General features: G+C 41.9%; 1 protein-coding gene across 2 annotated transcripts; it reads right to left on the minus strand.

Moving 5' to 3' along the window:
* Positions 1–200: 200 nt before the first annotated feature.
* Positions 201–13071, minus strand: LOC133460668 (tubulin beta chain-like). Of its 2 annotated transcripts, XR_009784145.1 has the most exons (6): positions 12931–13071; positions 7547–7655; positions 6426–6536; positions 5338–5582; positions 858–2621; positions 201–777 (listed from the first exon to the last, which is right to left on the minus strand). XR_009784145.1 is itself a non-coding variant. In XM_061741379.1 (5 exons), exons 1-5 carry the CDS (start codon positions 12985–12987, stop codon positions 1809–1811), a joined length of 1335 nt encoding a protein of 444 aa, XP_061597363.1. In that variant the 5' UTR covers positions 12988–13071; the 3' UTR covers positions 201–1808. The 2 variants fall into 2 exon arrangements, 1 of the variants encoding a protein (XP_061597363.1); XM_061741379.1 differs by having other exon boundaries at positions 201–2621.
* Between the last annotated feature and the right edge of the window lie 471 nt (positions 13072–13542).

The following is a 13542-nucleotide window of genomic DNA, read 5'->3' on the forward strand; positions in this document are numbered from 1 at the left end:
GGACGGCGTAGCCTGCGGCGTAGAGCTGCGTTGGTGTAACGCAGTACCATAAAAATCAGTTCTTAGTTTGTAAAGCCATATGATATCCTCATTTATCATAAACTCATAAGTAGATCATTCATTTCTATAAACATCCCTTCCTGTTGACATTCACAAACACTAAATCCTGAAGGTCAATAATCACCAAAGCACGCAAGGTGTTTTTCCTACAAATGACTTTTTATTCCTCCCACAAGTTTCACAGTCAACAGGATCCCAGATGAGACGGTTTCACAGCGATTCGAATAAAAAAGAAAACACAACAAAAAAGGTAGAAACAAACAGAAAAGCTGAAGAAAACAATGCTGTTGACATTCACATACTGAACAGAAGTGACTTCTGCTTGATTTGAACACTGAAATGGCTCAGAGAGTAAACATTAATACTTAAATTATTCACTTAATAAGAGGGGAAAAAAATTCACAGAATAAAATATAAAAATTGGTGTTTTTTACAAAATTAGGATCCCTTTGCCTTTTTAAATACATCCTGGAAATCATCACTGTGGTCAGATGATGTCAAAAGAGGAATTTGAATTGTTTTTCTCTCAAGTTTTAACAGTTTAAAGAAGTAGATTTAAATTTGTTCCCTGCAGTTTAAACATGTCATATGTGTGTGCTTGGACACGCCCGAATAAATGCAGAGATGCCTGCGTTGAGAAGGAAAACGGGATGCGTTGAGGTGAAAGTGTCAGGGCTGAGCATCTGCAGGGTCCCTCCTCACGACGTTGGCTGGCGTCTGGGAGGAAACAGAGCAGTGGATAAAACTGCTCTGGGAGGAAACAGCAGTGGATAAAACTGCTCTGGGAGGAAACTCACGCTGCTGTGATGACGTCAGCTCGCAGATCCCGACTGACCATTCATTTGATGGGCTGTCTGCATCCAACGCCCCTCAGTCTTCAACACCAGTTTATACTTTTGATAGACAACAACCAACTTGGGCCTTTACAAAGTGCAATAATTGAAATATTAAGAATACTGACAGTGTGGTAACATACACAAACATGGCATTTATGAATGAGAGCGTCTCCTAAAAGCTGATGACAAATGTCAATAAACACTGATGAGAGAAATGAACACTGACTTTATTTATCTGAGGTTCACTGTGAGATTAGAAACCCAGTGACCCCAGAACAATTTAAGTCACAGTTTTCTAGTTTTCTAGTTTTAAGTTAACAAAAAGACTAAAACCAGCAACGTGTCACGTGTGAAGCTCCGTGTCACGCAGCTGATTCACATGATCTGAGATGGATTTAATCTGTTTGGGATATTTCATTAGTATAAGAAAACTATGGAAAAACAGTGACAAAACCATCCTTTGAGACGTTTAAATCGTGGAACAAGGAAAACAATTAAATAAATATGGATTTGGCAAAATTGAAGTTTGGATGGCGGGAGTGAATATTTATCACGGGAATCAGGAATGTCAAATATTTAAAACATCTTTAGAAAATAAAGTCTTTTTTCTTTAGTTGTCAGGGAATGTCGATCATTATTATTGGCGGTGGAACCGAAGTGCTTCTGATTCACGTGTTTCCTGTGAAACAAGGTTTTAGTGGAAAGGGGATTTTTATCAAACCTGCTCAGATGATGCAGAATCAAAACAAACTGACACGTGGATTTGGTCATCCAGTTCCCGTCCTGCCTCGCTTCCTTTCATCCCTCTCTTTCCTCTCCTCTGACTTGCACATACCTTCATTTCTTCTCTTTTTTTAAGCTTTTTTTTTGGCTTTTTCTGCTTTCGGACTCGTGTTTTCTGCTTGTCTTCATCTAGGCATCGTCTTCCACGTCTTCGTCGAAGTCGCCCTCCTCCTCGGCCGTGGCGTCCTGGTACTGCTGGTACTCGGACACCAGGTCGTTCATGTTGCTCTCGGCCTCGGTGAACTCCATCTCGTCCATGCCCTCGCCCGTGTACCAGTGCAGGAAGGCCTTGCGGCGGAACATGGCGGTGAACTGCTCCGAGATGCGCTTGAACAGCTCCTGGATGGCCGTGCTGTTGCCGATGAAGGTGACGGCCATCTTGAGGCCGCGCGGCGGGATGTCGCAGACCGCCGTCTTCACGTTGTTGGGGATCCACTCCACGAAGTAGCTGCTGTTCTTGTTCTGCACGTGCAGCATCTGCTCGTCCACCTCCTTCATGGACATGCGGCCGCGGAAGACGGCGGCCACCGTCAGGTAGCGGCCGTGGCGCGGGTCGCAGGCCGCCATCATGTTCTTGGCGTCGAACACCTGCTGGGTGAGCTCGGGCACGGTGAGGGCGCGGTACTGCTGGCTGCCCCGGCTGGTGAGCGGGGCGAAGCCCGGCATGAAGAAGTGCAGCCGGGGGAAGGGCACCATGTTGACGGCCAGCTTCCTCAGGTCGGCGTTGAGCTGGCCGGGGAAGCGCAGGCAGGTGGTGACGCCGCTCATGGTGGCCGAGACCAGGTGGTTGAGGTCTCCGTAGGTGGGCGTGGTCAGCTTCAGCGTGCGGAAGCAGATGTCGTACAGGGCTTCGTTGTCGATGCAGTAGGTCTCGTCCGTGTTCTCCACCAGCTGGTGCACCGACAGGGTGGCGTTGTACGGCTCCACCACCGTGTCCGACACCTGCAGACGGAGACACACGTCAGAACAGTTCCCACGTTTTGAAAATTGTATATATGTTTGTAAGAGCTGACATTTGTCTATTTACTGTACAGTAAGCAAAAATAACTGAGTCAAATTCCCTGTCTTGTTTGTACGGAAGCGTATTGCATTCACTCGAGAAAAAAAAAATCTGCTGTTTTTCTGAATGAACGAGTTAATTATCTCAGAATTCCGAGAAAGGTTTTAATGAAAAAAAAAATCTGCTCTTTTTTCTGAATTAACGAGATTATTATCTCAGAATTCCGAGAAAAGTTTTAATGAAAAAAAAAACGTATTTAAGTTATAAAACTATAACTTTTAAATTAAACTGGACAGGCGGAACATGTTTGCGTCCATGAAACCGAGCTTTCAACCTCTCGGAATTCTGAGATCACTATCTCGTTAATTCAGAAAAACAGAGCATATTTTTTTTTCAAAAGTGAATGCAATACGTTTCCGTATGTTTGACCTGACTTGGCCAATAACCCTGATTCTGATTCTGATTCTCATGTTTTCTAACTCTTCTGGGTTTGGCGGCGGGTCAGTAGAGGGCGCTAGGGCGCCGCCCCATCAAATCAAGAGAAGAAAACTGAAAATGAATGAAAAAACATGCTGTAAGATGCATATAATTATTAAAAGAAGGTTTTATTTCAGTCTGCGGGTGACTGTCAATAGTAATTAAATGTTGTTTAAATATTTATTTGGTTCCAAATAAATATGGGGGGCGGGTGCGCCTGCCCGCGTCGGCGGCCGGGGCGGCTCTGTCTCTCCGGGCAGGCTGGCCCCCTGCCGGGTGGGGGTCGTTGGCCTGAAGGGTGAGGGCCTCCTGGCCGCGTGTCCGGCCCGGACCGGGTGGCCGGGGATTGCCTGGGTCGCGGTCCGCCGCCGCGGGATCCCTAGCTGCTTCTTCCCGCGCCGTGGGGGCCCCGCCCGCGGGCCCCCTCGGCCACCGCCGGGGGGGGGGGGTCCTCGCAGGCGGTGGGTTGCCTCCCTCCTACTTCTCCCCTCTGTGGGGTTGCCGGTGGCCTGGGTTCCGGGCTCTTCCGTGTCGGCCTCTGGTCTCGCGGGTGGCGGGGTTGCTCCCCCCCCTCCCCCACTATAGCTACACTTCAGGTGGAACTTTGTTTGGTTTATTACACACACACACACACACACACACACACACACACACACACACACACACACACACACACACACACACACACACACACACACACACACACACAAACATAGTCACTTAGTCACACGCATATACACACACACACACACACACACATAGTCACTTAGTCACACGCATATACATACACACACACACACATAGACATACACACTGGCTTGTTCACCTGCATGCTGGCTCTCTAGTTTTTGGGTTTAGGTAACGGTAGCGATAGCTTAGCTCAGACTGCAATCAGATCTTAAGATTTAGGTCGATTGCTGGTATTGTTTTGGTTGGCTCCGTGCCGGTTTCGTGCTTTGTTTGTGGTTTTTTGTTGCAGATTTCCAGTGCTTGACATGTGTTTCCGTGTGTTCCTGCTTCCTGGATTGGCAGTGGATGTCGTCACCCCCCCCCAAAAAAAAAAAAAAATCCCTGGGTTTGTATGTGTATATTTATGTATGTGTACGCATATGTATGCGTATATATATATGTAAATATATATAAAATAAAGTAATAATGCACATATATATACTTTTGGTTTCTACCATCATGGTATCAATCATTAATATGTTTGCAGACAAGGGGGAAAAAAAAAATAAATAAAAAAAATAAAAATAAATAAATATTTATTTGGTTCCAGAATGTTTTTTATTTTATTTTATTTACTTCCGGAAGTAAGGGGCACCGGTCAAACAGAATCCAGTGTGAGCTCTCGAACATTTGATAAGCACGTGACCTGAGGATCTCTGTTAATTGGTTTGAATTAGATCCGTAAAGGGACGCAGTCATGCGTGTCCCAGAAACTCAGTTATCAGCATCGAATCAGTTGTATCGTCAGTATCGTGACGTACTCGTATGTTGTTTTTTTAATCTAATGCGATTGGTCAATTCATTCCCCGTCTTTCTTAGAAAATCAAACTGAACTACACAAACCAGATTTTTATGTTTGTTTTAAATACGTTAAATAACACTTGCTTTTGAAATAATATTTGTTGATTTTGTATATGATCAAATATCTGAAAGAAAGGAACGTTATCTTTTCAAATAATATAAATTCCAGACGGAACAATGGAGATGTTAATGTTTTTCTTCTTTCTAATGTGTAAAATAAACTGAACCCAAACCAGGAAGAAAAAAACAATACAAAATAACAGTGGACTTATTGAAATGTTTAACCCCTACTTTATGTTTTCTTTTTCCACTTCAGCATAACTTGCTTCACTAAAACCTATGACCAATAAGCCATTGTTGGATGGTTACATTTTTCAAAATTAAAGGACCAAAATATTATTTTCTACCTTTCTTTTTTCCCCATTGTACCAAGCTTGTACCTAACCGTGACTTCTGTGTACCGTTACACCCTGTTGTATGCAGAGGTAAATTGAGCCCCCCCCCAAACTTTTCAGCACCAGCCGCCACTGGTTTCCACTTTTACTTTAATCTGCTCATTAATACTTTAAATCACACCAAAGACAAAGAAAAACAATCAGCAGTTACGTGTGCAGATATAAAGGGAAGAGGAAAAGAAACTATGGTTCGTACCTTGGGAGAAGGCACCACGCTGAAGGTGTTCATGATGCGGTCGGGGTACTCCTCTCGGATCTTGCTGATGAGCAGGGTCCCCATGCCGGAGCCGGTGCCGCCGCCCAGCGAGTGCGTGAGCTGGAAACCCTGCAGGCACTCGCAGCTCTCGGCCTCCTTCCTCACCACATCCAAGACCGAGTCCACCAGCTCTGCCCCCTCCGTGTAGTGGCCCTTGGCCCAGTTGTTTCCTGCTCCACTTTGACCTGAGAAAGAAAAAATAAAATGATTCAAACTCAATCAGAGCTTGCAAGATTATATTTTCTTCTATTGTGACAAGTTGGAGGCTCAGGCAGCATCATTCTGGTATTTTAAGGGCAGGACCGGAGCACCAAGTTAAATGCTCTCCAGTCATCAAGTCACTGTTTGAAGTGGGTGTGATACGGAAGAACGGCCTTTATGCGGTGACTCTTAACCTGGCGGTCGAGCCTCTAACAGCAACTATTCAAACCCACCAAGATGGCTGCTATCACAAGTAAGCATGTGTTGAAAAAATTGATTTTCCGATTCTAAATCGATTCTCATATTAATTCCTTAATCCATTTGTATGTCTAAAGATCGATTTTTTTTCATAATTACATTTTCGCCCGGTGAACTTTAATCCCAGTAGTCACGTCATTTAATTCACACATGCGCATGGTGTGAAACTATCAAACAATGAACATGGCGTTGTTAACAAAGTGCTAGTTTTGAAAACTCCTGAACTAAATGAACTTTTCTTTCGAGAAAACGCTCCAAGAGGGGTCACTATAAGCTGGGGACACTGCACGCTTCTCAATATCGGATCGAATTGAATCGGATCGAATCAAATCCTAATAATCGATTCTGAATCTTAAGAATCGGAATCGAATCGATTCTTGACATTTGAATCGATCCCCAGCCCTAATCACACGCCTCGTTTCTCAGCCGGTCCACTGGCATCCGCAGTCAAATGTAAAAGGTGTGATCAAAATCACAAACCGCTCGAGTTCATCTTTCAAGTGGAGCCCAAATCCCTTAAAGTACTACAGAGTAAAATCTAAACAAATAAAACTCCTGTTGATTCGTACCAAAGACGAAGTTGTCAGGTCGGAAGATTTGACCGAAGGGCCCCGAGCGGACTGAGTCCATGGTGCCTGGTTCCAGATCAACGAGGATGGCTCTGGGGACGTACTTCCCACCTGAGGACACACACACAGACACATGCACATACGGTAAGCCTACAGTTTTAGGACTGTTATATCGAAATATCTGTTATATCTAAATTAGATATAACTTAACAGACACCTTTAAACTCTGGGTAATGTTGACATTTTGGAGAAATGAGCACTAAAATAATGCACATTTTCACCTGCCGGGTTCTGCCTGCTATCTTTCTGATAAAGACTAACTTGGTTTATGTAGCAGAGAGTTAAATCTCAATTTATCAGTCCTTATTTTTTAGATTAGGTGTGTATATGTGTAGTTTACACATGTGGCCGCTAGATGGAGCCAGGTGTTTTGTGAATTTCTGAACACAAGGAACGTTTACTTGTAGAGCAAGTTTCATGTACAAGACAATTCAAACTGCTTTACATTTAAAAAAGTTGAATGATTTATAAGTTGAACAGTTTAAATGCATAAATTAAAGACAAACAGGTGTGAATTAAATAAAATTAAACAAATGAGATGCAAGAACTAAGGCTTGCAGTGCATTATGGTGGAATACTCAAATGCTGCAGTAATAAAAAGGTTTTCAACCTTGACTTAAAGCAAATTAGGTTTCAGCTGCCCTGATTTTCTCACTGTGCATCATGCAGTCAGGACACAAACTGTATTCTGACAATATTCATTATTATAGATATAGAATATAGAATATAGAATATAGAATATAGAATATAGAATATAGAATACCTATTTCTGCAAATTTTCATTGAACCTCAGTTTTTAGCCGTGAGTTTGTTTTATTTCAACAACACTTGAAGGGAATTATGATAATTTCCCACAGTGAGAACATAACCAGTGTATTTAAGAGTAAGACAAACACCTCAAACTTCCTTATAACTGTAGATTTTCTCAAAACCGTTTACTGTTTGTGGATATTAACAATAAACTCCAACCATAAACCCCATCCTTTCACAATTTAAAGCTGCAGTGAACCCATATCTTCACAAGAAGGTGATATTTTAGTTAATGCCAGTGAAGAACAAACCGGTGGCTTCATTGTAGTAAACGCTGATTCTGTCCAGCTGCAGGTCGCTGTCTCCGTGGTAGGTTCCTGTCGGGTCGATGCCATGCTCGTCACTGATCACCTCCCAGAACTGCATGAACACACAAACCAACACATCATCAGTGTACAGACTACTGGAAACATAGATCTAACCTTTTAAATCTCAATGACCCCACTTGCAGCTGTCTGTAGGATGATTCACACCCTCGGTAAAGAGGAGCCTTTGTGTGGTTCTTAACCGCGGGCCAAAATAAGTCAAAACTGCTCTCTGAGCGTACTGGCAGCTTAGTCCAGCAGTCACAAGACCGCCTGAAAACAGGGTCTGCTGTAGGAATATTGATTCTCTGAAATGAGCTTTTTAAGGTTTTCTATTAAAGTCACCTTGTGCTTAACTGGATTTAGTGTCAACCTTTTTTCCAACCAGACCCTTAACTGCTGGCGCCTTGCATTTCATAACTGCACACTCACACACAGACTAGGTATCCAAATACATCACTTCATCATCTCTGCATGAAACAAAATTAAATTAAAAGGTTCTCATGAAATGCAGGAATCAAAGGCATTTTTTCCTTGAGAATCATCAAGGACTGAAAACAGGACAAGGCAGGACAGGAAGGAAGTATGAAAAAAGGGAAGAAAAAACAGGAAAAATCATCTCAGAAAGCAACAAAAAAAGCAAACTGAGGAAACAAGACTATCATTTCTATTCGGAATTAATCTAGTAACCATTTCCTCAATTAACTAATAAAACATGTGCTTTAAAGTTGCAAAATGTCCATAATAGTCTAGTTCATGGTTTTAGTCACAGCCAGGCTGATGCTCCACCGGGTTGTACTTAATGCATCTGCAAGGCTGCGTGATGCGCACAAAGCTCTGCACACACATCAGCATCGTCGCCAGGACGCTGTGAACGGACAAACCCGTGTTTTAACCAGACTCGTGAGAACAAGAACAAGTGATGAAGATGTGAAATCAAAGATGCATTTGGAGATCATCCTCCATGAGAATTTTCAAATGTCAAAGAAACAGAAATGATGCTTCATGCTTCATAACTGCTTCATGTTTCCTAGTTTGGTCTTTGGTGGGTTGTTTGCAACAACTAGGAGGGATAAAGTCTCCTAATAGACCCTCTGTAGACGGGTTTCACACAGAAACTTGTCTTTAAAGGCTCATGCACTGCACATGTACGGAGTTTATCCTGCTAAATTGGACATTGCACACAAATTTTAAAGTGCACTTAATAGGTGAGCGAATCAGAAAACAAATAAAGCTGAGGAAGACCTTCCAGTGAAGCGTCTCTTCTTTGTTCCTTCACTCTGTTTTCAAGAAAGACATTGCGGTTCTGGTATAACTGATCTGGTCGTAACTACTCTAATTTCTGTAGGAGTCGCTGGTCCACTTTAACCACAAGCTGCTTTTGTTCATCTAAGTCTGTTTTAGGTCTAAAACGACTACATAGGTGATAAAAGGTCACGAGACCTGCAAGGCAGCACATATTTTTTATCAGATTAAAACATTATAACAAATCAGTCTTTCTTTGGATGCTTGTGTTGAGGAAGACAAGGTTTGCAGAAAGTTTCAACTTGACAGCAAAGTGATAAAAAATAAACTAAAAAATACAACAGCAACAAGGGAAACTGGTTTAAGCTCCCGAGGAAACTAAGAGAGGGCTATGTTCAACATGATTGCATGATCCAAGTGAGACGAGACTCTGAGTTCTAGCTTTTACCAGTGAAACACACACTCTGATCGTTAACCTATACCCCGACCTTTGAGAATTACGTTTTCTTGTTTCACAGAGGATCCACATCTACGGTCATTAACGCCAAACTCAGTTAGGACCAGAGTGCGGACTGTCACACCAGCTCGCTCAGCTGACCCTAATCTGCGCTGTGGACCGTCTTTGTTTGGGGGGTTTGGGGGTTTAAAGTAAAGCAGAAGAGATAATCGCAGCGAAATTGGAGCATGTATGATGTTTTATGCAAATTAGACAAAAAAAGCATCTTGGGCTGACCCCGAAGTCTCCTTTTGTGATCACCATGGCAACATGCTGGTGAATTTTGCCTTAAAGGATTTTATTTGGAATTAAAAAAAGCACGTATTGACTGGACAGTTGCAATCTGGTACTGGTTTGTTGACTCAAACCTTCTGATCATATGCATGAAACGCCCCCCGGTGATATGAGAGCTGAGGGGGTCTTGGCTGGATCGTGGAAGTGAGTGAATTCAGACACGCACATTAATCCTCTGTGAAACGTTCATGACCTCAGCCTCACTAAGTCCTCAGTAAATACACTTATCTTCCCTGATCAAGACCGCAGGGCAGTGAAGTCAGGCCATATGTTGCTGCCACGCCCGTCTTTGCAGCCTCGGAGCTCAGCTGGATGAGCGTTTAAAGCGGGGGGGTCTGAATCCAGCCCCCGAGGGCGGCTGCGCTGCATGTTTTAGATGTTTCCTGCTTCAGTCCCCCCGTCTCAAATGACTGCCATTAGCAGACTTTTCCACACCTTGATGACAAGCTGACGATGATGGGGAAATAGTAAATATGATTCACCCACGTTGTGGTAAATATCCCTCAGTCTCCTGCAAAGTTTTCTGCTAAACATGTTGCAAGAGAATAACTGAGAGCATTGTTTTTATAATGCAACCTTATTCCTAATATAGTAAGTAAACTTGATTGAAGTGGTGTAATAATGAAGTGAAAGTTCCAAGTTTCATTCATTTGTTGGTTGTTATTTTAATCAGCTCAACTATAAAATGTGCAGAATAGTGAAATAAAGTTGGAGAGTTTCCAATATTGATTCTATTATCTGGGCTTTGAGTGTCGGCCAAGAGTACCGATCGTACTGAGTACAGATCCACAACTGGTGTGAGGTCCAGATGTTGCTTGTAAAGCTGGATTCTGGCAGTTCTTTCAGCTTAAATTGCTTAATTTCAGCAATGCTCGTATGCAGTTTTGGGAAAGGATTGCACCTCGACTCTTAAGCAGTACAATCAGATGTTTTCTACTACAACAAATGTTATAATTCTGCCCATTTCTGCTTGTAGCCTTCCGGCGTTCTGGGGGAATTTTTCTTATTTCTGAGAAGCAAACGCCAGAGTTGGCTGGGACGGTCCCTCCTTTGACTCCAGAGGCCCACCGTGTACTTTCACCTGATCTACCAGGTATGGTCTAAACTTCCCAGTATGGTCTAACCCAGTGGTCCTCAACCTTTTTTCAGTGATGTACCCCCTGTGAAGTATTTTTTCAGCCAAGTACCCCCTAACCAGCGCAAAGCACTTTTGGTTGTAAAAAAAGACCTAAAACAGAGCACTGTGCCATCAGTAACTGATTTATGAAACATAAAAATATTGCTGCTATGCTTCAACCACGACTCCATCGTTGGTCCAAGTGATTGACAGGTGAAGCCAGGTGGCATTTGACAGGTTAGGTGGAACCATCCTGGTGTGGGGGATACTCTGCGGTTTTAGGATAATAAGTTGAATAGCCTACTCCTGAAGATAAAATTCATTTTATGAATTTAGACTTATATTTTCCTCAATTATTTATGAAATATTTATTTTTAAAGGATTTTTGCATGGATGCTACTTTTTAAATATATGTATATTTTAAAATCTCACGTACCCCCAGGGGTACGCGTACCCCCATTTGAGAACCACTGGTCTAACCTCCCAGTATGGTCTAACCTTCCCAGTATGGTGGGGAGGTATCCTGTGCTGGCTATATAGTATCCGATGTTGCAGAGATTTACTACTTGGAGATCCCAATACTCTTTAACTGGCAGAATCCGTGATGCTAAAGGGATGCTATTTCAAAATTCAACTTATTGTCGTATACATATATTATACATATTACCTATTCTCAGAAATCTTTACATTAAAGTAGTTGGCATAAGCTGTTTTGCTTATAAATGATTGAATCTATGACCTTTGGCCTGATTGATGTAATTGATTAATTTGGTTTGCTGATGCAGTTATGTTTGACCGTCTTTGGATGACTGAGGGGGAATAAATGCATTAATGTCCATATGTTAACAGATTTCAGGGTGAGGGTGCTTTCAGGGCTCAGGGCGTGGACATGTGACACAGCAACTGAATTAAATGACCTCATCTGTGTCTTCAGAGCACACTGGGCCACTTGTTATCCTCCCCCCTTTACCCTCCTCCTGCTGCGTTCTTCTTCTCTGCCTCAGCAAATTCCCCCTTTCTTTTTGCCTTCTTCTCTTGTGCCCTTTTTTTTCTGTGACAAAGACCCACCAGACGGCCAAGACAACAGCTGGTCCTGTGAGTCTGCTCAAGTCTGCTCAGGTCTGACCGGCTTCGTTAATCAGCCCTCAATGACTTCCGTCACTGGTCAGTCAGCAGCTTTAATGGGGCTTTTATTATTAAAGGTATTCATATGCACATATGTGAAGATTACTGTTTTATTGCCATGCAATAAAAGTACAACTATACATTTACATATACAGTATTATGAGATTCTCTTAAGTCACTTTATAATTTTTCAAAATTAAAACAAAAATAAAATTTAAATAAGATAAGATAAGATAATCCTTTATTATTCCCTCAATGGGGAAACACCTGTGTTAGCAGCAGTACACTTAACATATACACACACACACACACACACACACACACACACACACACACACACACACACACACACACACACACACATGCGGGGAAGGGGGTAAAAAATTTAAAAAAAAGTAAAAGATATATATAATTAAAAAATATGGACAGTATATACACAATACACAATATACAGTGGAGATAAAAAATATAGAGTAAAAAAATAGTAAATAACAGGGATGCTCTTGAATGGAATAAGGGTTGAGACTCTGAGATGTTTAAACGGATCTCACGGCACCTAGTGGCAGTTTTAGAATCCAACTCATAATATTTCAACAGTGATTTATTGTTCCTGTTTAACTACTTGAATCCACTTTCACAAAAGGATTAGGTCCTTTGGTCTGAGACGGTATTGTTTCTGTCACAGATTTAACAATAAATCCAGGCAACAGATTAAAATAAATAAATAAATCTCTTAAAAATGCATTGTCACATACCATGTAGGTGCAATACTTAAATAAGCTTCAACCACGACTTAAGAAACTTTATAGACATTCATCTTAATAGAGTTCATAAAAAAAATGTAAATCCTAAATTAAAAAAAATAAATAAAGACAGAAAATAAATTGCTTTGATAAACAACGAAATACAGAAGACTATCAAAAGAATACAATTATTTCATATTAATACATAAGAAATGTTGGGGGGAGAAAAACTACTAATTAGACAATTTCTTTCTTGATTGCCTTTTTCTTTTCTTTTCTTTTCTTTCTTATTTTTTTTTTTAGTTCTTACCTTTGCACCAATCTGGTTCCCACACTGGCCGGCCTGGATGTGCACGATTTCCCTCATTGTGGGCGCTAGTTAGTGACCAAAGGAACTATAATAACAGAGATAACGGGGAACCGCAGAGAGCTGACAGCCGCACGCACTGAGGGAGAAGGTCTGATTCGTACAGCTGGCTGAGCAGCGGTTTGGGACGCGGCCCATCCGCCTTCCACGCTGATGATTGGCTGCACTCGCTGCCTGCTCGGCGCTGATTGGTTGGAAGAGCTGTCGTTCAGACTCAGATTTCTCCTGTGAGGGGCTTCCGTGGCTGGATGGCAGGGACCGGAAGAGAAGAGGGAGCGGCTTTGTCATCCCTGTCCTGTTGGAGATGCTAGAATAGAATAGAATTGAATAGAATAGAATAGAATAGAATAGAATACAATAGAATAGAATAGAATAGAATAGAATAGAATAGAATAGAATAGAATAGAATAGAATAAAATAGAATAGAATAGTTCGTTTCCTGAAACATATTCTCACTTATTCTGGTCATGTGAATTCACTTATAAATTCTGGAGGGACTTCCACAATTATATTGCTGATTCTGTCTTTTCTGATTTTCACCTTTATTTTGTTATT

This window comes from Cololabis saira, chromosome 15, assembly GCF_033807715.1.
Source record: "Cololabis saira isolate AMF1-May2022 chromosome 15, fColSai1.1, whole genome shotgun sequence".
Classification (NCBI taxonomy): Eukaryota; Metazoa; Chordata; class Actinopteri; order Beloniformes; family Belonidae; genus Cololabis; species Cololabis saira.